Genomic DNA, 23,418 nt, shown 5'->3' with positions numbered 1-23,418 from the left:
TTTTTCACATATGAACATTTTACCCTTCGTTATTTTTAATTCTCTCTCTCCAGATCCTGAATTTGATCCATAGCATTCTTTGCATCATGAATCGTTAAGCAATATGTGCGGTAGCTTTCCTCTTTTAAATTTATTTACCCAGATATTTTACTGGTTTCAGCTTCCTCTTCCTTAACCCCCTCTAGAAGGTGTGAGTTAAGTAAGCTGTTTCCCAGTGGAAAAATCTGGGACTGATGCTTGGGCTTTCTGCTATCTCGAATGCTCTCTCTGTTTGCCTGGCTCATAAATAAGGCTTTAGGACTCAAATCTTGGAATGCCCTCAGTTTCTGTGATCTAGCTTCAAAAGCTTCGTTGCGAAAATTATTTTGGAATATGGCCAGTTTTTTTTAAATCTTATCTTATAAATAAATAAAACTAACCCTAGCTGGTGTGGCTCAGTGGATTGAGTGCCGGCCTGTCAACCGAAGAGCAGTAAGTTCGATTCCCAGTCAGGCCACATGCCTGGGTTGCAGGCCAGGTCCCCAGTTGGGGGTGCACCAGAGGCAACCACACAATGATGTTTCTCCCCCTTTCTTTCTCCCTCCCTTCCTCTCAAAAAAATAAACAAAATCTTTAAAATAAATAAATAAAACTAAAAACAGACTTAGAATTCATAAAAACTGTTGTTGATTTGTAATAACCTTTAAATTCACTGCCCCCTTTTTAAAAGGTCTTTCTTTTAACTATCTGAACTGTAAAAAGATAGGAAAATTGCCCAACTTTACATTGTGTTGGGTTTAGAATTTTCTTTTAAGTTAGGTTTAAGGTTAGAGTTAGGTTTAGCGTTAAAGTAGGATTATATTTAGTATTAATGTTAGGTTTATGGTTAGTGGTAGGGTTATGTTTAGGATTAGGCTTTGGTTTAGGGTTAGAGTTAGATTAGTTTCAGGACTGAGGTTAGATTTAGGTTTAGAGTTAGGGTTCAGTTAGGTTTCAGGTTAGGGTTGGCTTCATATCCAAAAGCCCCTATTATTTGCTCTGGTTCTCTAAATTTCTCCTATAAATAATATACTGTTTTTCCCTTGGGGGAAGAAATTTTCTGGCCTTTGAAACAGTTTCCACCAGAAGCTAAGCTCCTAAATAGTTGAGTCAGCAATATAGTTTGACAAATGTTACATTCTTTTTGGTTAATAACAAATACCAATTTTTAAGATTCGGTGAATACTAGTCTGTGTCAACATTTATCTGAATCATATCCTACTTAAAATGGACCTACAGATAGAGATAACAGTTGGACCACACAGTGACTTGATAGCCTGACCTCAACAATAAAATATCTACTCTGATAGGTCACCACTATTTGACAGATGGAGATTCTATTTATGCTGTGAATGACAGCTATGCAGGGAGTTAACATATCCAAGGCTAGATGATGATGGTGGTGGTTAGTTCATCCTACCCCAAATATTTGTATATGACTACTGTTAAAATGCTACTTCCCCCCCAAATTAACCAAAAATAAACAAGTAAGTTATTTACATTGCAAACTTTAATTCCACAAAGGGGATATGTAGAGGGACTAAATTTCTGGTTTTCTAGCTGCTAATTCAAATCTCTCCCTTTGCCTGGGTCATAAATAAGGTGTTAGCATTCCAGTTCTGGAGATGCTTAAATAATTTCATGTAGCAACTTCTACCAAGATATCAGACCTATTAGCTCCTGGCTAGAATTGCTTCACCAGGATTCTTTCCAAGCTGTGGTTTCACCTACAGCTGCCTACTCAAGTGTGAGGTTCTATCCGCTCTAACACGGTGAGAGAAATGTGCTTATACTTCATCACTTTCCTAAAATACACACCAGTAGAAGGGTCCAGGGACCAACAGAACAAAACAGCCTTTTCCAGGAGCAGAACTGAAATTAGCAGTTTGCTTCCTGGATTTGTATGCTCTGACTAAACCATGGCTTTCGTCCCAACTTGTTGGATCCTAGCAAAAGCTGTGTCAGGACACGCTTCTGAGGGATGGTGCAGAAAGGATATACAACTGAAGGGCTGCTGAGTGGACAAGAAGAGAAGAAGCTGAGAACCAACAACCGAGTCAGCATATTAGTTGAGCAGTTTGCTTACATGAGCATGAGTCCAAGAGGCTCAAACTAGGTTACCAACTATAAAGTGACGCACAACTTAGGCAATCTATTTAGCTACCAAGTACATGTAAAAGTGAACCAGAAAGCATAATACAATTATTTTACTCTTTGGTGGATAATTTTTTGTTAAACCAATTTTCCCCAGAGACATAGTTAAAGAAAATACAGCAGGAAAAGAGATTTGTTAATATTTATCTTGCTTTTAAAACGAACCTAAATGACCTAAGGCTTAGAGGATTAAAGTATTCAAATTGCACCTATACATATTTTTACAAGGTCTTTAGACATCCGATCAAGATGAGAATTGAATGCACAAAAATCTGGTTCGACTGTGAAAAACAAAACCTACTGATCAGTACGATGTCTTTAATGGGCAAAACCAAGTAGTTTAAGTACTAAGTGTCCCAACCACCCTATAGGACAGGTTTTATCTTCCAGGTGTAAAACTGAGGCACAGAGAGGTTAAGTCATTTGCCTAAAAAGTCCTTCAGCTAAAAAGGTGTGAGCAGGAATGGCACTTTGAACCCTGCCTTTCCGCTGGTGGCCTCAGGAGACTGTCCCAGCCTGTTAGGTGGGCTAAGGAGGATCACTGAATCCTCGATCCGGGATCAGAAGACCTGTCTGAGTCCCATCTCCCCCAGCTGGGTGACCTTGAAAACGTCGGGGCACTTATTTTAAAATGCAAGGATTCTCTTTTCCTCACAGGGTTGTGAGGCTTTGCTATGACAGTGCGAGTCAACCGATTTCAGGAACTCCAAGAGATCTTTCCAAATATAAGGTGGAATATGTCAGCTTGGATGAATAGCTTGTCTTCTTTGAGGTTCATCTGTAAAGTGAAGATAATAATGACTCGGCATGCGGCCGTGGGGAAGATGAAGGGAGACAATGCATGGAAAACCGTGTGATTAGTTAATGCACAGTACCTGGAACACAGAATTCAATCAGCATGCTAGTTACTCAACAGGGCGCTTCATTTTCGGTTTTCTGGCTCCTGGTGGCAGATTTTGGTAAGTCTTGGTGAGTGTCCCTAGGGCAGGGGCCCGAAATAAACTCTAAGAGGACAGAGGATAAACTCCCTTCTCCTCGCCCCGCCCTCTTCCCCACCACCGACACCTTTAATCTTTTCCTTCCCGACTCTCCATTTTACAGACAGGTTATGGGGCTGTAACTGCGATCCATTCTCAGCGGCAGCCTCGGTGGGGCGCGGCTGCAGAGCCGGGAGCCCCGCGCCTCCTGCCGCCAGGGGGCGCGCGGCCGGGCGCGGACGCGCGGGGAGGCCGCGCTGGGGGAGGCGGAGCCCGGCCCGGCAACATGGCGCCCTCCAGGCTGTTGCGGCCCTTCTCCAGGCTGCTGGCCCCGGCCCGGCTCCCGGGCGGCTGTGAGTATCCCTCCCCGCGCGCGCCGACCCGACCTCGCAGCCGGCCCCTCCCAGGGTGAGCCCAGCTCGCGGGGGGCAGGGAGAGGTTGCGGCCCGGGCTCGTCCTGCCGTGACCTTCGCGGGCCGGAGCCCGCGCCTACCCCCAGCCGACTCTCGGCTCCCCATCGCTCTCCGCCGACCCTTCTCCGCGTGCCACCCGACCCCCCCTTGGTCTGTGAGGATGGACTTGGGGTGCCTCCGACCCCCTCTTGGAAGGAGGGGAGACCTTCCGGGAGGCGCTTGTTATACGCCCACTCCCGAGCCTGCAGGGGCAACCTGTCCGGCTCTGCTGGTGGCCCAGGGCGAGTGAATCGACCTCTCCGAGCCTCTGTTTCCTTGACTGTTTAAGGGTGGGGTGGTGGCGAGGGGAGAATTAAAGGCGACGCTGCACACGTAACCGTTAGGTGTTTGCCCAGCAAGGCGACAAGCTGCAGGTTTACAGACTCTCTGTCCCCTTCCAGCGCCTGCGCGGGCCAAGTTCTACGTGCGGGAGCCGCTGCACGACAAACCTGACTGGCCGAAAGTTGGGCTGACCTTGGGCACTTCCGTCTTCTTGTGGATCTTCGTAAGTCTTACTCCCCGGCGTGCGACCCCAGCACATCGGGGAGGGGAAACACCCGCGGGAGAGGGCAGGGTGTGAGCCCGTGTCCCGTGCAGCAGCGTAGGGATGGGACTGCTGAGGACATATTTCTCCTTGAGGGAGATCCCAAGGCCCAAAAATAGTAAGATTTCATCGGCATCGAGAAAATTTGATGAAGCTGAAATTTCCCTCATTCGTTGTTACTTAACATGATTTTGTCGTGAATGGCAGTTTTACTGCATATTATCTTTTATTTCTTAATGAGGATGGAGGTTGCTTGGGAGTTTATGAGGGCAGTCTTTTTTTCAGATGCCATAGAGACAAGCCATCAATGAACAAGCTGTTATAAATTAGGCCCCATTAGCCCTGGCTGGTGTGGCTCAGTGGATTGAGCCCCGACCTGCGAACCAAAGGGTGGCAGGTCCCATTCCCAGTCAGGGCACCTGCCTGGGGTGCGGGCCAGGTCCCCAGTTGGGGGCGCGTGAGAGGAAACTGCTGGATGTGTCTCTCACACACTGATGTTCTTCTCTCCCTGTCTTTCTCCCTTCCTTCCCCTGTCTCTAAAATACAAAAAACAAAAAATCTCAGCGAACCAAAGTAACCACATGGGATGGTCTGAAGTTAAAACTTAAAAAACATAACATAAACCCCATTGGGCTTCCAAAACATGAGATTTTAATCATTGGTTTGTATAAATACATTCTTAGAAATGGTAATTAGTATATAGGTACGGGGCAGCCTTTTGTTTTTTGTTTTTGGTCTTTACAATATGCTAAATGCTTCATATGTAAAAACTCATTTAATCTTCACAACAACACTGTGTGGTAGGTACTATTATTGTTGTTGTTGTTTTTTTCACCCGAAAGCACATCGGTGCATACGTATATTTCCATTTCTATGGTACTATTATTGTTGACCTTTAAAGGCAAACACTTGGAAAAGTAATTTGCTGAACCCTGTTCTCCCTAACTTCAGAGCTAGCTGCACTGTAGACAGATATATGCATTTTTCATTTAAAGTTTTCCTAAAAAGGAGGTTGATTGCTGCCAAGAGCTCTGACTGAAATTAAATCTTTAATTGCAGCAAATGTCACCCTATGTCATCAACCATTGTTCCAGTTGTGCATTGTCAGACAATGGTTCTAAAAAAGTGGCTGTCCTCCCTGACATGTAATTAATACCCATCTAGTGGATGCGGGGCTATTCATTCACTCACAGTATCCGATTGCTAAGGTTAGAAGTGTAACGCACGCCCACCAACCAGCCTGGACCCCGTTTAATAACGAAGTCCTGCTTTGTTGTTGGTTCAACCGCTCTGTGGTAAGGTATTCCAGTAACTACCCACTGAATGAAGTGATTTATTTGGAAGAAGTTAAATTTAAACTTTTAAAAGTTGCTTTGTCAAATTGAGTATGTCAAATTGTAATGAACAAGCATATACTTAACGATAGTTTTTGGACTTTTGCATCTCCTAGCCTTTTATTTCTAACTAGAATATGTAGTTGTAATTCTTTTAATCTATCCTTATTCCTTTGCAAAATGTAAATATTAGTTAGCCTCATCCCCTTTAACTTGCAGGAAGATTACATTTCTAATTTTAATTTTTACCTCCTCCAAGCTCATCACGCAACATAACGAAGACGTTTCAGAGTATAAAAGAAGAAATGGGTTGGAATAAACTTTAAATACTAATACAGTAAGTATACAATTTTATAGAATGAGTAGATTTTTCCAAGTTAATCTAAACTCTTTAAATAATGTATTTTGGTTTGTTTAAAAATTCGGTTTATGTTTTTAGCACATATATTCCTGTCTGTGACAAATCTATGAATTTTTAATACCTTGGCTCTAGCATCACTTAGCACAATCCTTTTTAACCATTATGCTTTATGTTGAAAGAAAATCATATTTAAGAATGAAACCAGGCCCTGGCAGGAAGGCTTAGTCGGTTAGAGCTTCGTCCCGATACCTCAAGGTTGTGGGCTCAATCCCTGGTCAGAGCATATACAAGAAGCAACCAGTGAATGCATAAAGGAGTGGAACAATAAATCGATGTTTCTGTCTTTTTCTCTTTCTTCCTCTTTCTCTAAAATCAATAAATAAAATTTTTGAAGAATGAAACCAAAATCATATTATTTAATTAAATCTAAGAAGGCTATACACAGTGCCTTCATGGCACTTTCTTTTTAACCCTCACCTGAGGACATTTTTTCATTGCTTTTAAGTAGAGAGGAAGGGAGAGAAAGGAAGTGATTGGTTGCCTCCCATATGCACCTGGACTGGGGATCAAACCCACAACCTAGGTATATGCCCTGACTAGGAATTGAACCCACAACTTTTTGGCTACTGAGCCACACTGGCGTGTGTGTGTGTGTGTGTGTTACAGTATATATGTGTGTATGTGTATCTATACATATACATATATATGTTATAATTTTGCAAATCCTTTGAAGGAAATCCTGTATTAATCCTCTTTTAAAATAATCAGGAAGGAAGAGGGATGCTGGATGGAGGGGACAAAGAGGGAAAAATTGGGACAACTGTAACAGCATAATCAATAAAATATAGTTAAAAAATAAAAATTAAAAAATCACACTTAAAATCTCAATTTCCATAGATTAGGTTGATTAAAGTAGATAACTTACATCTGCTAAATAAAAGAGTAATCACTAATTATACTTTTTCTCCCATATTCTCAAACTTGACTCTTAAGGATTTGATTATCCAAATTTTTGAGTTTTTTTCTATTAATGTCACCTTGCTCATATCCCTATTTTAGTCAGCCAATCAAGAGATAAAAATGAAATAGGTATTTAAATCAAAACCAGATGCTTTTGCTATTCTTTTTTTATAGTTCAAATAAAATATTTTTTGCTACAACTTAAAATGAGGGGTGGATACTCTTTGTGGGTTTGTTTTCTAGACTTGCCGTGATGCTTTAAGGTGAATTACTTAGAATGGTCTGATTTTAATATTTCTGCTGGTTAATGCTAGTTTTAATTTTTTTCTCTTCATTGTAGATATCCATATCGTGATTAAAGCAGTTCCAGTCTGTTGAGTTGTAAACGTGAGAGAAAAGTTATATGTGAATATATGTCATTAGCATTTGTTTTACATCATTAAATGAAAAAATAAAAATATTTCTGTATTCCTCAGATTGTGAATATTGTGACAATGTGTGGAAAATGTCAGTTCTAAGGTATGTTACTAGAAGTATTTCATTGTGAAAGGTACTCTCTGGTAACAGGGTCAGTGGTAATTAAAAACCCATTGGTAAGAAAACTTATTAAGGATTAGATTAAAAAATCAGTGCTGAAGGATTTATTCCTTATATTAACTTCTAATTTTTAATCAGAACACTTATTCTTTAGTGTATTAGGATGATAGAATTACTTTATTAATCAAAATACAAAAGAGCCCAAATACTGTTTTTCTTTTAGAGAAGTCATTTTGGTTAAGTCATAAAGTAAAGCTGAATCCTATTATTTTTATATATATATGAGTTTCTTCTCACCCCAATTCTTTGATTTTGAGTGATTTTCACTTGGATGATTGGTTATGGCAACAGAAATTTGTTGTCCCTTTTTGCTAATGTTACTTTCGTCCAATGAATAGCAAACTCCTGACTTAAAAAGGAGGGGAGGAAAGGAAGAGTAATAGACATAAATTAAAACACACTTCATTTATTCTTCATCAAAACCCTTTCTTGTGAATCAGTTAAAACTTACATGCCACTTTGTTAACTTGTAATTTAAACACTTAGTATATCATATATTTAAAAATTAATTATTTGTGTCTTCATTCTGGTGTTAAATAGAAAGATTTATTGCCTTGTAATTGGCTTTTTGTATGTTTTGGGCTGTGGCCAATGTTTATTGTGGGAGATTCATGACAATATCTTGGGAAGTCACTTCTGAAAATAAATTCAGAGTTAGAGTTACATTGTTTGGGATAATTATTTAATCAAAATTCAGTGAAAGACCAGATATAACAGTAACTATTAACTTTTGTCCATTTGGAGTCCTGCTGATAGAGCTGAAAGAACCTTAGGGATCATGTAGACCAAGCTCAGAATTTTACAAATGCAGAACCAGAGGTGAAGAGTGATTTGTTCAACGTCACTGTGGTAAGTAGAATAATGGACCTCCAAAGATGACCACGTCCTACTCCCTGGAATCTATGTACATGTTAGGTTACATGGCAGAGGGGAATTAGGTTGCAGGTGGAATCAACTTTGTTAATCAGCTGGCACTGAGGTAGGGAAATTGTCCTGGATTAGCTTTTTGGGCCCATTGTAATCACAAGGGTCCTTACAAGTGGAAGAGGGATACACAAGCGTATGTAGGTGAAGTAATGTGAGGACAATTCAACAGGCCATTGCCGCCTTTGAAGATGGAGGGGGGCCAAGAGCCAGCGGATGGAAAGGTCAAAGTCACACAACCCTGTTGTCACCTTGATTTTAGCCCGTTGAGTCCCTTGTCGGGTTTTGTGTTTTAAACTACTGTTATCACAGGGCTATAGAGACCAAGAAGTGAAGTATCAACTCCCAATTCAAGGCACTTTTCACTAAAACACTTAAAAGTTCGTATTCCTGGAGGCAACAAAAAACTAGGACACTTGAAATTCTGGAAGCTGGGAGCCTTAGTGGGAAATAAACAGAACTGCAATAGACATACCGTCTACTATATGTCTGGCCTTGAAAGTTGTGACCGTGTGTGGATGTTCATCATGACTGTTGCCAGTATAACCAAGGGGAGACATTCTGGAAGACAGGGCTTGTCCAGGAGCGCTTCAGCAGGGATGGAAACGCTCTGTCTGCTGTCCAGGATAGCAGCCACTATTCCTGTACAGCTGCTGAGCTTTTGGAATGTCATTAATGTGACTGAATTTTTAATACTTAGTTTTAGTTAATGTAAGTAGCCACCAGGGGCTGGTAGCTGCTGTATTAGCACAGACAAAGGTTATTATCCTATGGGTAAACACGTCTTAAGAGTTGTACTGCAGAGTGCTGTTGGCAAAACAAAACAACAAAAACAACTTTCTAAATTAAATATTGAAACCTAACTCAAACTGCACTAAGCTAGAAAAAGGAGGTGAGGATGCAGAGTGCCTCTCAGACCCCAACAATAGGAATACATCTGGGCTCAGGATAACAGGCCTGGGACTCAAATGTCATTGAGACTTTTGCTCTTGGCTCTGTTTTAGAGCCTCTGCATACAGACCTCTACCCCAACCCATGTTGTAAAGAGTTGGCCAAAGTCAATAGTTCCTGGGTTTATATTTCAGTTCCAGAGAGTCACTGGACTGGAAAAGAATCATTCTGATTCTAAATTCCCAAGAGGAACCATGATCAAATTGATGGTTCTTTTAATAATAATGTAAAAGACTCCATGAAAAAGAGGATGCAGACAAAATGTAGTCATACATCAAACACCGTCAAGTTTTTTATGAGATCAAAATAAGATTGACCTTTTCTCAGATTTAGTGTCTGTGAGGCAGTGATTTTAATTATTTTCTTGCCATGGAAAAAACAGGCTATATAAACTCAATTCCAAGTATAAGAAGTTATGGGTTGAATTGTGACCCCAGAAAAGGTGTGTTGAAGTCCTAATACCCCAGTATCTCAGAACATGACCTAATTTGGAAGTAGGGTCATTGTAATGAAGATGAGTTCATAGTGGTGTAGGGCAGGCTTTTAATCCAGTATAACTGGTGTATTTACAAGGAAAGACACAAGGAGAAGACAGCCAAGTAATGATGGAGGCAGAGATTGAAGTGATACATCTACAAGCCAAGGATTAGAGCAAACATCAGAAGCCAGAAGAGGCAGGGAAGAGTTCTCCCCAACAGGTGTGAGAAGGGGCCGGGCCCTGCTGAGGCCTTGATTTCAGACTTCTAGCCTCTAGTACTAGGAGAGAATACATTTCTGATTTAAGCCATCCAAATTTTTAGTGATTTCTTATGGTAGCCTTAGGAAAATAAAACAGAAGTGTTCGGAATATCATGTTTGTTTTGCTACAGGTGAGAAAGTGAGTAGATGGGGAGAGTACTAAGTGATCCCCAAGAATAGTTTCAGAATTTACCATTTTGATTACCCTTTCCCCTTCATTTTATCTAAATATTTTAGGCCATCAGGAGGGTGCTTATGAGGACTTTCTTAATTGCCTGCTCATTTGTCTTCCTAGACACTCTTCTAAATTATTTCAGTTTATATCCATGTAAGGTGAAAGTATAGGTCACACCCTAAGAATGTAGCGCTAAGAAAAACAAGGCTGTTTCTAGCTTTCTGTGGAGTTCAGGAAATCACTCATCTTCTTTGAAAATTGCTTTTAATTATATACCACTTAAGCCTTGAGTAAGTAATGATTAAGATTGCCAGGAGAGGACTCTTCCAGTATGTTTTCAAAACTATTGACAGTATTTCGGTCAGTAGTCACAGTTAGGTGGAGGTCATCTTAGATAAGCCAAGTTATCTCTGAGCCTAGATTCTTGTTTTTCCAAGACCAAGGAAAATGTCAGGGATGTGCTCAAGGGCAGCATCATGGACAATGAGACTAACAGCTGGGAAACTTGCCCAAGCCCCACATAGCATTCTACAGCAAAGACCCAATGTTAAAATTCTCTCAGGTTAAGGAGAAACAGCTTGCCGCAGTGAATCTGACAACCCACAAACAAGTCCTTTTTTTTTTTTTTTTTTTAAGATTTTACTTTATTTTTAGAGACAGGGAAAGGGAGGGAGAAAGAGAGAAAAATATTGTGTTGTTGCCTCTCGTGTGCCCACAATTGGGAATGTGGCCCGCAACCCAGGCATGTGCCCTGACTGGGAATTGAACCAGCAACCCTTTGGTTCACAGGTTGGCACTCAATCCACTGAGCCACACCAGCCAGGGTGCATGTCCCCTCTTGAGAGATGTTTCAGTATGTGAAAAGAGTTTGCTATCAAAATGGAAAGTCAAATGTCCTCCAGGAGCAAGTAGAGTAGGAAGAAAATCCTCTTCCATCCAAGAGGCATGAGTTCTTAACTAAGATGAAAAGGGGTCTGGAGAAGTGACTACTTCTCTCACCATTTTTGCCTTTCTCAGCTGGGAGGCCACATCTAATTTAAAGGACATGATAAGCTCCCCGCCGGACTGTACCATCTATCAGAGAAGACGGTGGAATTCAGTGGATCCCGTCATGTGCACACTGAGAGGCAGTAGGACATAGTGAGGGAGCCTTGACCTTGGCTTAGGCTTGAAATAAAATCTAGCACTGCCTCCTGCAGCAGGCTGGGCGTGTTTCACGCCTGCCATGTTTCCGTGCTTCAGGGCTCCACATTTTACTCAGACCAGTAAATCAGACTTGGTGTCTGACTCTCAAACTCATGCTCTTACCCACACTATTATACTAACTTGATTTTGTTTTCATATGTAACATAATCAGCATTCCCCTACCTACTCTTCAGGCATGTTAAGAGGATGAACTACAAAAATAGGTGTGACAATACTCTGGGAAAAGTTTTTAAGACCCTATATACGTGTGTGTTAGTTCTGCATGGTTTAAACCAGTGTGGTTGTAACCAAAGGCCTTATATTATATTTATTATTGACATCTGACCAGAGCTTTCTTTGTGATCATTGGCCTCATTGATGGTGGGCTTGGTTCAGTGTCTTCAGCCTGATATTTTAACCTCTGTGCATGACAGCAGAAAGCATATCTTACTCAAAGAATGCCCTCGAACCATGCCTAATACATTTTACTCAGTAAATGTTTGTGAAATAAATGATGAGCAGTCCCCAGCAACTAGCACAGTCCCTAGCATACTGTAGGCATTTTGACAAATACTTATAGACAGTTTGATGAAACCTGGGGATAAGACCTCAGACTATACCCAGACCCCAGCCTATAACTGAATTCTGAAGGGGAGTCTAAAATAATGTCCTGGGAGCCATCATCACTTACAAATGTCCACTCAGAAAGAATTATTTTTAGGGGAGCTTCCAACACATTAAATAACTATAATGCATGCAATATAAATGCATGGATTTACTACCTTTGACTATTCCTCTCCCTGGCAACCAAATCAAAATTCAGCCCTAAGTACAAGAAGGAAAGAATGAGCGGTAGAGGCAGACAGATTTGTTTTTAAATTTGAAATCTGGTCTCACCAAACTGGGGTGGTTAGGAGTGCGCTGGGCAGATTTGGTTTTATGTGTCAATCTGTCTTAACTGCGAGCAGCTCTTTAAACATTATGTTTAAAGAGATAGTTAACCCCTGGTTGCAGGAGGATGTGTACCTGATGCTGGTCAGAGGTGCCCAGTGTACTGATCTTTATTTTGTTACTTTCATGACTACCCAACTTCTTGGTGGGGGGTCCAGGTCTAGCCCCTTCTTGTGCTGCTTAGAAGTCTGAATTTGACCTCTTCATTACTGCAAATTACCTGATTGCTCTTAAGTGTTTTATCCCTAGGGATAGCTAGCTACTGTATCAGAAAAAACAGTTCTGACAGTTGGTTTGTACTCTCCAAGTGATAATATGTGAAATAATATTAGAACTATGTCCAGAACTAGAATCTCCAAAGAATGTTTAGTTATCAAGTAGCAAATGAGGAAATATTTTGTCTGTAACATGCCTTAGAGAACTTGGAACTAGAAAAACGATGTTCGTGTCCTTTTCTTTTTTTTAAATGACCATTAATCCCTAGACATTCCTCCCCACCACCCTGCTGTTTGCTAAAGGGATAATGGCCACGTCCCTCAGAGGGTTCAAACAAGAATGAAAGGAGATAATACAGGAAAGTGCTTTATAAACTGTAACGTGCCAAACACACATCCGGGATTATAGCGGGCACCATCTCTACCATAGGTTATTCATTTAGAAAATGCTATAAATGATTGGTTTTCATATTCAAACTCCGACAGATTAGCGACAATGAGTCACGTTACTGAAATCTGGGTGAAGAAATTAATGATTTAACTGATGTGGAAATACCAGTGTCACGTCTCATAGAGGAACACATAGCATTTGGTGGGTTTATGGTAAAGTAATTGTTAACAGGCAAGTGCTTAGGGAGTCAGCCGTTGCCTGGGGACTTGAAGGTTCTGAACATCACCTGCTGCCCTAAGGGAACGCCGAGGCTACCCCTCTCCCCGCTCCCTTTCCTCGCCTAAGGGAGCTAACGGAGTGCGTGGCTAAAGTGGGTTCCTATTTCATCTGGCACGATAAACCAAGTGTATGCCTTATTCTGGATACGAACTCCGAAACATTTCCATCCTTCACTGAGGGATTCCGCTTAGCGCAACAGTACCGAGCAGGCAGGTGACAGCGACGTCTCCGCGGTTTCCGATCCTGTTTCTGAGATGCCTCTATCAGTTTCCTGGACCTCTAAGAAAGCAATAGAGCCTGGAGACTGCGGTCAAGGGGGGTGGTGCTGACAACTCACCCTTACCCACCCGCAGGAGCCACCCATGCGGGGCTGGGCTGGGGTCCGCGCCCCTCCCCGGGGCGTGGCTCATCGGGGCTCACCGCGACTCGGCAGAGCGCTGGGCTGCAGATGCTGCGGTGTGGTGGACCATGGGCACGATGTATCTTCGCAGAGCCGTCTCTAAGACCCTGGCGCTTCAATGGAGGGCGCCCCCCAGCCCCGCGCCGCTCCGAAAGGACGGTGAGTGCCAGGCGCGGGCGCGGGCGCCTCTCCTGTGGTCGAAACTGAAGAGGACCGGAGACTTGCGCGTGGATCCCGCGTTCGCCCCTGTATCAGTCTGCGCCCAGTGGGCCAAAACCAACCCAGAGCAGCATAAGCCTGAGTTGGGGGTGGGGGTGGGGGAGTAATAGGGGAGGGTCACGGGGAAGACGCCTCGAAGATCTTGGAGACTTTGAAAGTAGGAGACTCTTCCAGCGTGGCTTCTGGATACGGACTAGATTTCGTGGGTTCAAATCTTGATCTTAAGCCAGTGCTTTAACCTCATTTTATTCATCTGTAAAATGGGGACAATATGGTTGAGTTTTGATGCGTTAATGTGCAGTTAACGCGCTTAGAAAAGCGCCCGGCTAACATGCTCTTGGCTTACCATTTTTATTACTGTAGGAACCAATGCACTCTCCAAGTTTGCGGGGAAGTGAAGGCGCGGGGAGGTGGGGAGGGAGGTGGGCACTGGCCAGGGAGCCAGGCACGGTGCAGGACAGAGTGCCGGCCCAGTGGAAGCTGGTAAGACTCTTAAGTAAATAAACTCAAGACTTGGCCTGCGCGCGGCAGCCTCAACCCACGAGCCCGGGTCCTGGCATCCCCGGGCGAGGAAGCGGCTTTCGAAGCCCTTTCCTTGGCGGCTGCAAATAGGCCTGGAGCTGGGCAACCGTTTGCCTCCATCATCCGTGTGTCTATCACCTTTCGATGTGCGAAAAGGCAGTGTATTCAGAAATTTCCTCGCGGGGAAGTTGCACTGAGAACCAGAAGCTTAACAGCTGACAGGCACCAAAGCGCCTAGCACATTGCCTGGGTCACCGTAGGTGCCGGAGTGTGAGCGTGGGAGTGTTTGTCAATCGCACCACGCTCGCGCTTGGATGCGGTTCTGCTCCGGCCGGCTCTTCCCGAGTCCTCATCCATCCCCCACCCTTTTCCGTGTCCATGATTGGGGGGCTGCTCCTAGATCACTTAGTGGGAAGTTCTCAGTTCCCCTTCACGTCGTCTCTCTTCCTAAAGATTTTCAGGTAGCGTTAGCCTAGTTTGTGCATTTGAGCCAGAGAGAAGGAAAACTCTTGCGGAAATCCGATGGGCCTTTTTTTTTCTATTCCCTCACTTCGATTAGCTCTATGCTGGTCATGGTGGTGGGAGGGAGGGAAGGTCTGTCCAACTAGCTTTATTTTTCTCTTAAAATGCTGGTGGGAAGAAGTTCCCTTACAAGTAACAGAAATAACGCATCTTCGTTTTTCTTGGACTTTATGCCAAGTAAATTAGAGCAAAATTTTTTCACTGATTAAATGGAGAAGCCATTCATCTTAAACTTCTGAAGGTAAAGGGCTGTTGTGATGGGGGTGGGGTGGGATGAAAGATGAGACCCCCTGACCTGGCCTTTTGCGAGTTATCCATCGGCATACCCCACTGGTCATTGTGCACCCGCACGTGTGTGTGTGTGTGTGTGTGTGTGTGTGTGTGTGTCTGTCTGTCTGTCTGTCTGCAGATGATGCAAATAATTTCCTCCCCACCTTGGGGCAAAAGAAAAGTGGTTTAAAATTCTTAAATAGGTAGTTAGTAATACTAGTTGTAGCAGTACTGGTCTTTCTCTAGTTTTCACCTAATTACTTTTTTGTAGCACTGATTTGCTTGTGTGTTTGAAGAACTGTTAGTGAATGGAAATTTGGCTTCAGTCATGGACATTAATTAACTTTTTATTGGTTCTTTCTACTTTGACGAAAAATAAAATTGTTTCAGTTTTAGTGAAGGATAAAATTGTAACTGCCTCATCAAATTTTGTTCTCTGGTTTTTCCTTTTAAAATGTAGCCTTTTAATGAATAAATAACTTAGGTTTATAACAGATCGTTAAAACAAGCACAGAAAGGCAAAAGAGAAGTCATCTGTAATCCTACTCTTCATTGAATGCTATTACTTACATTTTAGTATATATAACATTCCAGACCTTTGTTTCTCCTCATGCATTTTTCCCTTATGCACAAATCTGGGATAGTCCTATATAGATTATTTTGGTATAACTTTTCACTTAATATATTGTAAATATTTTCTCAAGTAAGTAAATGTTCTTCTAGAAAAATTAGAGTGTCTATTTGTTTCCATTGTATGAATATGCTAAAATTTGTCCAACTAGTCCTTATGGAATATTTATTTCCAATTTCATTGCTCTTTTAAATAACTTTGCCATAATTGTATTTGTATTTGAGTCTTTACTTAAATCTCTAATAATTTTATTTCTTTCTATTTAAAAATTCTTTTTGATATTTATGTCTTACATATTTTCTATTTAATAACAGATATATTTTAAACAAACAAAAGCCCCATTACAAGTCAATTCCATAACCTCTTATCATGGCCTAGTTGGGCACATTTGTAGGGAAAATATTTTTTTCTAAGAGATGGACATTTATATTCAAACTAAGGCCATCTATACTAATTTTTCCAATTTTATTACTGCAAAGACTTGTAATCAGTGCAAATTTCTAGTCCCCACACCTATACTCTGTGTCAGGCCACATCAGATTCCTTTGTCTTTTCCCAGTCACACAGCCTCTGCCCACTTTCCCTTCCCCTATTTATCTGACAAACTCCTATGTTCCTCCCAAACTCAGCCCCTTCCTTTTCAGTTGTGACAACTACCGTGAGCCAGCTGGCTAAGTTTTTCACTGCGTCTTCATGCTATTGTTGCAGCTTCTACTAACATCGATGGCAGCATGTATCAGACTGCATTGAAATTATTGTCTGCAGTTATTTGTCTGAACATCGGTTCCTTCTTTCTAGACCGTGAGCTCCTTGAGGCCAGGAATCTTGTGTGCTATGTTCACAGTTATACCCTTACTACTTGTAAGAATACCAAACACATAATAGGTACTCAGCTGTGTTTGTTGATGGATAAATAAATGTCTCTACATTTTTATCTTTAAATAAAGAATTTCAATTATGTGAACTTAAAGCTCCTTCTGGCTTTAAGTCTATTATAAAAATTCAATTCCAGGGAGTAGGTTATATACAAATTCCAGCACCACAGAGTAAATATATTTAAATATAAGAACACCCTCAAGGAACTAGTATCAATGACCCATGGACATGGACAACAGGATGGGGACTGACTGGGGGAGCGGGGTAGGCATGAGCGGGGCAGGGGAGAGCAGGTGGGGTATTGGGAGAGCTGTAATAGAACAACAATAAAAAAAGAAATTTTTTAAAAAGAACACAGCACTTTTACCAATTAGTTTGTACAGAATTGTACTTCTATTTCAGATATGATCTTGTTGCAACATTTGTCTTAGAAAAGCTTCTTATTGCCCATCTTCGAAGGCTTTATATTAGAAAAATATATCTGCATTTGTATTATAAACTTATAGAAGCATGTTAGATTTCAATATAATGTTTTATTTAACATATAAACTTTAAGTACAAATATATTTAACTCATTTTGGGGGGAAAATAATCTTTTCCACTAAATCTTGTGGTAGAGTACATTTAGCAGATGGATTTCTTTTGCTTATGTGCATCTTGTTTGACTTTAAAATTGTTTAGTGCTTTTGTCATTTCTCCTTACTCATGCCTACACTCCTTCCAAGAAAAGCATAATGCTAAGCATCAAAGTGACAGGTTTCATAAGTACCTGTCAAATTAGATTGGGGAAATGTCAAGTGGAATTATTACCATGGCTCATAATACCATATTCCCTTAAGCTAAAGTCACTTGATGTTAATAGATTCTAGGTTCACTAAGCAGAAATTTTTTTAAAGACACAATTATTTAGAAGTTTTGCTAAGTGGTAGAGCTAACTGTGTTTAAACTTGTTTTTCTAGCATCTTTTCGCTGGATGTCATCTAAAAAGTTCCCTGGGTCATCTGGATCAAACACCATCTACTATTTGGTTGTAGGTATTACAGCCAGTGCTGGTGGATACTATGTAAGTATTTATGCATAGCATTCAGGAATTTGTGGTAAACTCAAAGCCATGTTAAGGTCAGGATATGGGACTCTGAGAAAGGCCCAGTCATTTCAATTGTTTGAAATGCCAGACTGGTTTGTGAAACTTGTGGTATACTTTAAATGCTTATGTTTAACAAACAATATCACTTGGAAATAACTTCCAAGGTCTAAATTTGAGGCCCTCTCTTCTAAAGGCCTACTCTGTGTTTGACTAGGTTAGTTTTGACAAAGCTAGGCCACACATGAGTGTGAATTATTCTAATATCACCATCTCTTTAATTCTGCTTAAAGTAGTTTTTTTCCTCATCTTGCGTTCTAGCCCCTTAAACAATAAGACTAACATCCCTTGGGACATTGCTGCTGGGATGGTTAATTCTGGCATGCGAACTTCTGCACAGGTTCAGCATTGGTATCCTGAGAACTGAGGGTGCTGACTCAGCATATTGGTCCTATAAGCTGTCTTTGTCTTTCTACCTACTATGCATGTTTTCCGTTATCTTTGACCCCTGTTAGAGCATTTGTTCCTTTCCTTCTTTATGGATTCTACCTAATGACAAAGGTTTCCAAAAAGGAAATAAAAGACTACATGATGTGTATTGCTTTCTTCTGTTTGAATTGTGTATTTACCTTTGAACTTGGCATGATAAATATAAATCATGACAGAAAAATAGCTGAAGAAATAAACTTAATTATACGTTTGCTTTCAGACTTATAGGACAGTAATATCAGAGCAAGCCAGACACACTGAACCTATAACAAATTTGAAAGAAAAAAACAAAGCAGAGTTACAGCCACTTCAAGGTAAAGTGAATCTATTCTTCTTCTTCTTCTTCTTCTTCTTATTATTATTTTTTTCCCTTAAGGCTCTGATTTTCATCATCTTATCCTAACAATGAACCCTATTTGCTTTTGGCTTCTTCACTAACTTAATCCAGAATGACTCTGGGTAGGAGTTTGTTCAGAAAGGAAAAGCCCAATCAAAACTTAGAGAATATTGTTATATGTTTTGGATGAGTACATTTAATAAATGAAATCGTTTTGCATTTATACCACTGACCAGCAGATTTGACTTCTTTGTGTGGTAATACTACCTTTCCCCTACCCAGGGTCCCACTCATGCAGGCATAATTGTAGTATCTGCCTCTCATCAGCCTGACCTCCAATTCCCCTCATTATTTTTTTAATTCAGAAAACTAATTTTTGTTTCAGGTTTGGCTAAGACCATCCAGGTATCTTTGCCCGAAGTACACTTGACATTAGTAGAATCAATCATATCTGTCGAGTCCCTCTGTTGATCTGATTAATAAAATGGCAATTACAGGAACAGAAACTTTATATTTTCACCCTAATAAATATTTCTTGCCTTAAAATACCTGCTTAAACTATACTTCCTTCCATCTCAACTGTAATACTATTATTATTATCAATTACTATGATCACTATTTAGTGTCAGATAATAGCTGCTCATGGACCAGTTTTAACCTTTCAGTCATGACAACAATAAGAAACAATGTCGTTAGTAAACATTATTGAATACGTATAATGAAGAGAAGACTGACTGTAATAATAATAAAATGCAGCATTTCCATAGCATTTTAGTGGTTTTAAACCCCCTTTTATATACAGTAATTTATTCAATCCTCCCAATAGATCTGTGACAGTGATATTTTTAATATTGCCCATTTTACAGATGACAAAACTGAGGCTGAGAATAAATGAGTGATTCCTCAGTCATTGGCTAGTAAGTTGGTTACTTTTTCACACTACCTCATGATGAGTTGGCTCTTTGTTTTCCTGTTCTTTGTATTTGAATAAATAATGCACATATGTAAATCCTTTTTTAAAGTTCAACATGTTCAAAGGGTTTGCAGAAAAGTCGATTCCCCCCCTTTTCCCTCCCAGAGTTAACCCATAATATCAGTTTCTCTGAATCCTCCTGGAGAGAATCTCTGTGAATATCCGCGAATATAACTGTCTAGGCAGAGTAAGTGATCCTTCTTGTATTCTAATACAAATGGTACTCAACTGTATACATTGCTCTTTTCCTTGCTTTTTTCACTTGACAGTTTACCTTGAAGGACATTACATATCAGTACATATACGTAGATCTGTCTCATTTTTTTAAGTGACTGCACCGTGTTCCACTGTCTACCCATGCTCTTTCAATTAATATTATACTTTGCTTCATGGACTAAATCTTAAAGGTGAAGAAGAGAACCTTGTAGGAGCGGAGAAAGCAAGTTCGGGAGCCCCTGAAGGCCCTTCAGTGGAAGCTCAGGTGGTCGATGCTGAAGAAATCTCAGAGGCTGCAGCCGGTCCCGACGCCGCGCGGGCTGCGCAGGTGGAGAGCACCGCCGTCGGAGCTGACCCCGGGCCCGACGGTCCCGGGGCGGCCGTGGCCGCAACCGCCGCAGGCAGCGCCGCAGCGACCTCGGAGGTCAGCGGCGCAGCTCCGGATGGAGTCGTTGCCATCAACGATGATCAAGGTATGACAGAGAACGAACGCTCTGGTGAATGTGCTGAACGAGAAGAAGAAAATTCTCCGGTTGAGTCAGAATCCTCCGCTGGGGATGATTTACAGGAAGAAGCCGGGGTCGGGGCTGAGGCCACCCCAGCTCAAGACTAATCGCATGCAGATTGACACTTCGGCAAAAAAAGCCATAGTGCCTGACAGGTGCTTTTGTAGTTTTGGTCATCTTAGGTTTTCTTTTTCTTTTCTTTCCTTTTTTCTTTTTCTTTCTTTTTTTTTTTTTAAAGGCTTCTTTTCTAGAAAACTTTCATGTGCCTTGAAGATTTTTGGTATCTACTTGATAGGTTTCAGGATTGAAAGATTTTAGATGTTATGGGTCTGACGCTGTCTAGTCTCTAAGGTCAGAACATGCTGTTACAGTAAAGAGCTTCAAGACTTTCAAGTCTGGATTTACGTTTCATGTCATAGGAACTGAGCTATCTATACAACTGCATTCGCTTTAATTTTGCTTTACCTTTACCTTACTGTAATATATGTAAATCTAGACTCTTCAGTTTTGATTTGAACTCACTTGAATAAAATTGGAAAATCCTTAGTGCTTCTATTTTCACTTACTAATATTTATATGTATAAATAATATAGCATATATTAACATACACACATATAACATTACATGAACATTGCAATATCATCCTGAAATCCTGTAATCTGAGGAGGGCTCTATCTAGCAACATGTGGTCTTTATCCTTGCTAGGCTTTCCTCCTAATTACCAGATGAATCATCACAATTTGGGGTATTTTATTGAGCCACGATAATGTCCACTAGAAGTCTTTCAAATAGAAGTTGTGGAAAATTTCAAATACAAGTGTAGAGGACAGCGTAAGGAACCTTCACAGGCTCTACACGCAGATTTACTAATGATCTCAACTCTGGGCAAACCTGGTATTCACGGTCCCACCCACTCACCTTCCACCACGACCCCTGCCTGGATGTAGTAACAACAACAATAGTGATTTTCCAATATTCCTAATTATCTAGTCAGTGATCAAATTTCCTCAACTGCCTCATAAAGGTCCCCCACCCCCTGCCCCGGTCTCCACCACCCCCCACCCCCGCTTCGCTTTGTTTTTTGAACCAGAATCCAAATAAAAATCCTCAAAATGCAATTGGTCAACATATTTTTAAGTCCCCTTTTCTAGAGGTACCCCCTCCACCTCCCTTTTGCAATTTATTTTTTAAATAAATGAGGTCATTTGATCTGCAGAATTTTTCACAGTCTGGGTTTTGGTTATTGCAACATGTCTTTTTTGTTTTGTTTTAACATGTTCCTGCCCATTGGTACAATCTTTAGATCTAGAGATTTTATCAGTGTTAGGTATATCATTTTGGCAGGAATACTTCATAGGTGGGGTTCTTCTTTCCATCAGGAGATGCACGTGTCTGATTTTTCCCTTTGTGATGTTAGATGTTATTTATCCATTATTTCATTAGGAGTTGTAAAATAGTGATATTGTAATTTTATCATTATTTATGTATTAGCAGAACTACTTCTTTAAAGGGAAACTTCTTTCACCAACTGGTTACACTAAGATACAGTTCATACAGGGAGGATAGAATAAATAACGGGATCTTTATTTTTATTCCCAGTTTTCAAATCCATAAGATGGCGTTCTCCATAGGTGAGCAATGTTATTTTTTAGCATCATTATAAACTCAGAAATTTAAACATAATTTATGCACTTCAATCAGTTGCAGTTATTATCCTTATTAATGCTCAAATTTTCCATCAGTGACAAATGGGAGACTCTTCAAGTGGGCCTCTGAATCTTTTTGACTTAATGCTCATAGTCTTGGATATCATCCTTGCTTTCTGGTATAAGATGTAAATATCCTACCCTAGAACTGAAATCAGCAGGAGCCCTGCTTCTTTTTAATGTGATTGTAATATTTAAGGATTTAAACTACAATCTGGGTGACTAAGGGGTGTCCATTGCTGCTACTGGGCTGGCCACCGTATCTAGGCCTTTAAGTAGACAGAGCTAAGAAGTGTTCTTTTTTAAAGATAAAATACATCATAAATTCATACTGATACTTCCAATTCAAAGTTAGAACCACAGGTTTTTTTATTTAACCTCATCAGTCTTCCATTCTACTCCAAAAATTTGCATCTCAAAGACACCAACATAATTACTCAAGTGAATTACCCCATAATACAAACTGCAGTCTCAAAATAACAAATGCTTTCATTAATAATAAAATTACTAAAAACATGTGAGAATCTATTTGGAGTACTTTTTATCCTTAGTGTATAACCAGTGATATACTGAGGCTTAACGCCACATGCAACAAACAGTCCCTCTGTGTGCAGCTTTGCCATAACTCAAATCAGTTTCATATTGCTTTTGAAGGACTGCCTTTTAAGACTACTTTAAATTTCTTAAAAACGATGTAAACTCCTTACTTGGTTCTAAAGTGAAATCTGTGAAACAAGACATATGCAGAGAAGTTTACTTTTTCTCTTTATTCCTTCCATCTGGTTCCTTCCACTTTGTGGGGTGTTTTTTCTTCCATATTTCGGTATAAGCTATATGTACGTATATATTTGTTACCCTTCCTTGTCAGATAAACTGCAGTATACCATACATACAGTTCTCCACCTTGTTTTTCTCACTTAGCTATGCACCTGGAGATGACGCTATTGTAGTACACGGAGATAGTCCTCGTTACTTTACACGGTTGCATAGAACTCCATGTGTGGGTTCCAAGGTTTATTCAGTCTCCTACTGATGAACATTTGAGTTACTTCTAGTATTTACTGTTACAAATATTGCTACAATGAATAGTTCCATGCTTTTTGTTTGTTTGTTTGTTTGCATTTTTGCCAGTGTATCATTGGGATAGATTTCTGAAAGAGGGATTGCTAGGTCAAATACAGATGTAATTTTGCTAGCTATTGAAACAGTCCTTCCATAGGAGCCATTCCATGTTGCACTCCCAAAATAGCCATGTATGCGAGTGCCTGTTTCCTGCCAGAGTATATTCTTAAGCATTTGGAATCTTGATCATGTGATAGATGACAAATATCTCAGTGTATTTTTAATTTGCATTTCCTTTTATTAAGAGTGAGGTTGAAAATTTTTTCATTTGGTTAAGGTCCATGTACATTTCTTTTTCTGTGAACTATCTGCCCATATCTCTAGTGAATTTTTTAGTGT

General features: G+C 40.6%; 2 protein-coding genes and 1 long non-coding RNA gene across 4 annotated transcripts; 2 read left to right on the top strand and 1 right to left on the bottom strand.

The window, feature by feature from the left end:
- Positions 1-2,473: 2,473 nt before the first annotated feature.
- LOC149999231 (uncharacterized) lies at positions 2,474-3,391 on the bottom strand. The gene is made up of 2 exons (XR_016513448.1): positions 3,048-3,391; positions 2,474-2,950 (listed from the first exon to the last, which is right to left on the bottom strand). It is a non-coding gene; the product is annotated as an uncharacterized LOC149999231 (long non-coding RNA).
- NDUFC1 (NADH:ubiquinone oxidoreductase subunit C1) lies at positions 3,390-8,060 on the top strand. The gene is made up of 4 exons (XM_090289054.1): positions 3,390-3,502; positions 4,003-4,106; positions 5,739-5,816; positions 7,141-8,060. The coding sequence occupies exons 1-3, from the start codon at positions 3,436-3,438 to the stop codon at positions 5,796-5,798; spliced, it is 231 nt and encodes a 76-aa protein (XP_090145180.1). The 5' UTR covers positions 3,390-3,435; the 3' UTR covers positions 5,799-5,816; positions 7,141-8,060.
- Positions 8,061-8,081: 21 nt separating this feature from the next.
- On the top strand, positions 8,082-20,437 carry MGARP (mitochondria localized glutamic acid rich protein). Of its 2 annotated transcripts, none has more exons than XM_090289053.1 (4): positions 8,082-8,246; positions 17,606-17,709; positions 18,440-18,533; positions 19,937-20,437. In XM_090289053.1, the coding sequence occupies exons 2-4, from the start codon at positions 17,620-17,622 to the stop codon at positions 20,356-20,358; spliced, it is 606 nt and encodes a 201-aa protein (XP_090145179.1). In that variant the 5' UTR covers positions 8,082-8,246; positions 17,606-17,619; the 3' UTR covers positions 20,359-20,437. The 2 variants fall into 2 exon arrangements, with proteins under 2 accessions (XP_090145179.1, XP_090145178.1); XM_090289052.1 differs by lacking the exon at positions 8,082-8,246 and adding an exon at positions 13,671-13,765.
- The last annotated feature ends 2,981 nt before the right edge of the window (positions 20,438-23,418 follow it).

The sequence above is a fragment of the Furipterus horrens genome, unplaced genomic scaffold, assembly GCF_987537825.1.
Source record: "Furipterus horrens unplaced genomic scaffold, mFurHor1.1.pri manual_scaffold_10, whole genome shotgun sequence".
NCBI lineage: Eukaryota > Metazoa > Chordata > Mammalia > Chiroptera > Furipteridae > Furipterus > Furipterus horrens.
This window is presented reverse-complemented; position numbering and strand designations above follow the sequence as displayed.

What these genes read in the sequence shown, in the direction of transcription:
- NDUFC1 (XM_090289054.1), top strand. Translation starts at nt 3,436, where the DNA reads ATGGCGCCCTCCAGGCTGTTGCGGCCCTTCTCCAGGCTGCTGGCCCCG. An exon ending in GGCCCGGCTCCCGGGCGGCT is followed by an intron (nt 3,503 to 4,002) that starts GTGAGTATCCCT and finishes GTCCCCTTCCAG; the next exon opens with CGCCTGCGCGGGCCAAGTTC. An exon ending in CCGTCTTCTTGTGGATCTTC is followed by an intron (nt 4,107 to 5,738) that starts GTAAGTCTTACT and finishes ACCTCCTCCAAG; the next exon opens with CTCATCACGCAACATAACGA.
- MGARP (XM_090289052.1), top strand. Translation starts at nt 13,675, where the DNA reads ATGGGCACGATGTATCTTCGCAGAGCCGTCTCTAAGACCCTGGCGCTT. An exon ending in CGCGCCGCTCCGAAAGGACG is followed by an intron (nt 13,766 to 17,605) that starts GTGAGTGCCAGG and finishes TTGTTTTTCTAG; the next exon opens with CATCTTTTCGCTGGATGTCA. An exon ending in CCAGTGCTGGTGGATACTAT is followed by an intron (nt 17,710 to 18,439) that starts GTAAGTATTTAT and finishes GTTTGCTTTCAG; the next exon opens with ACTTATAGGACAGTAATATC.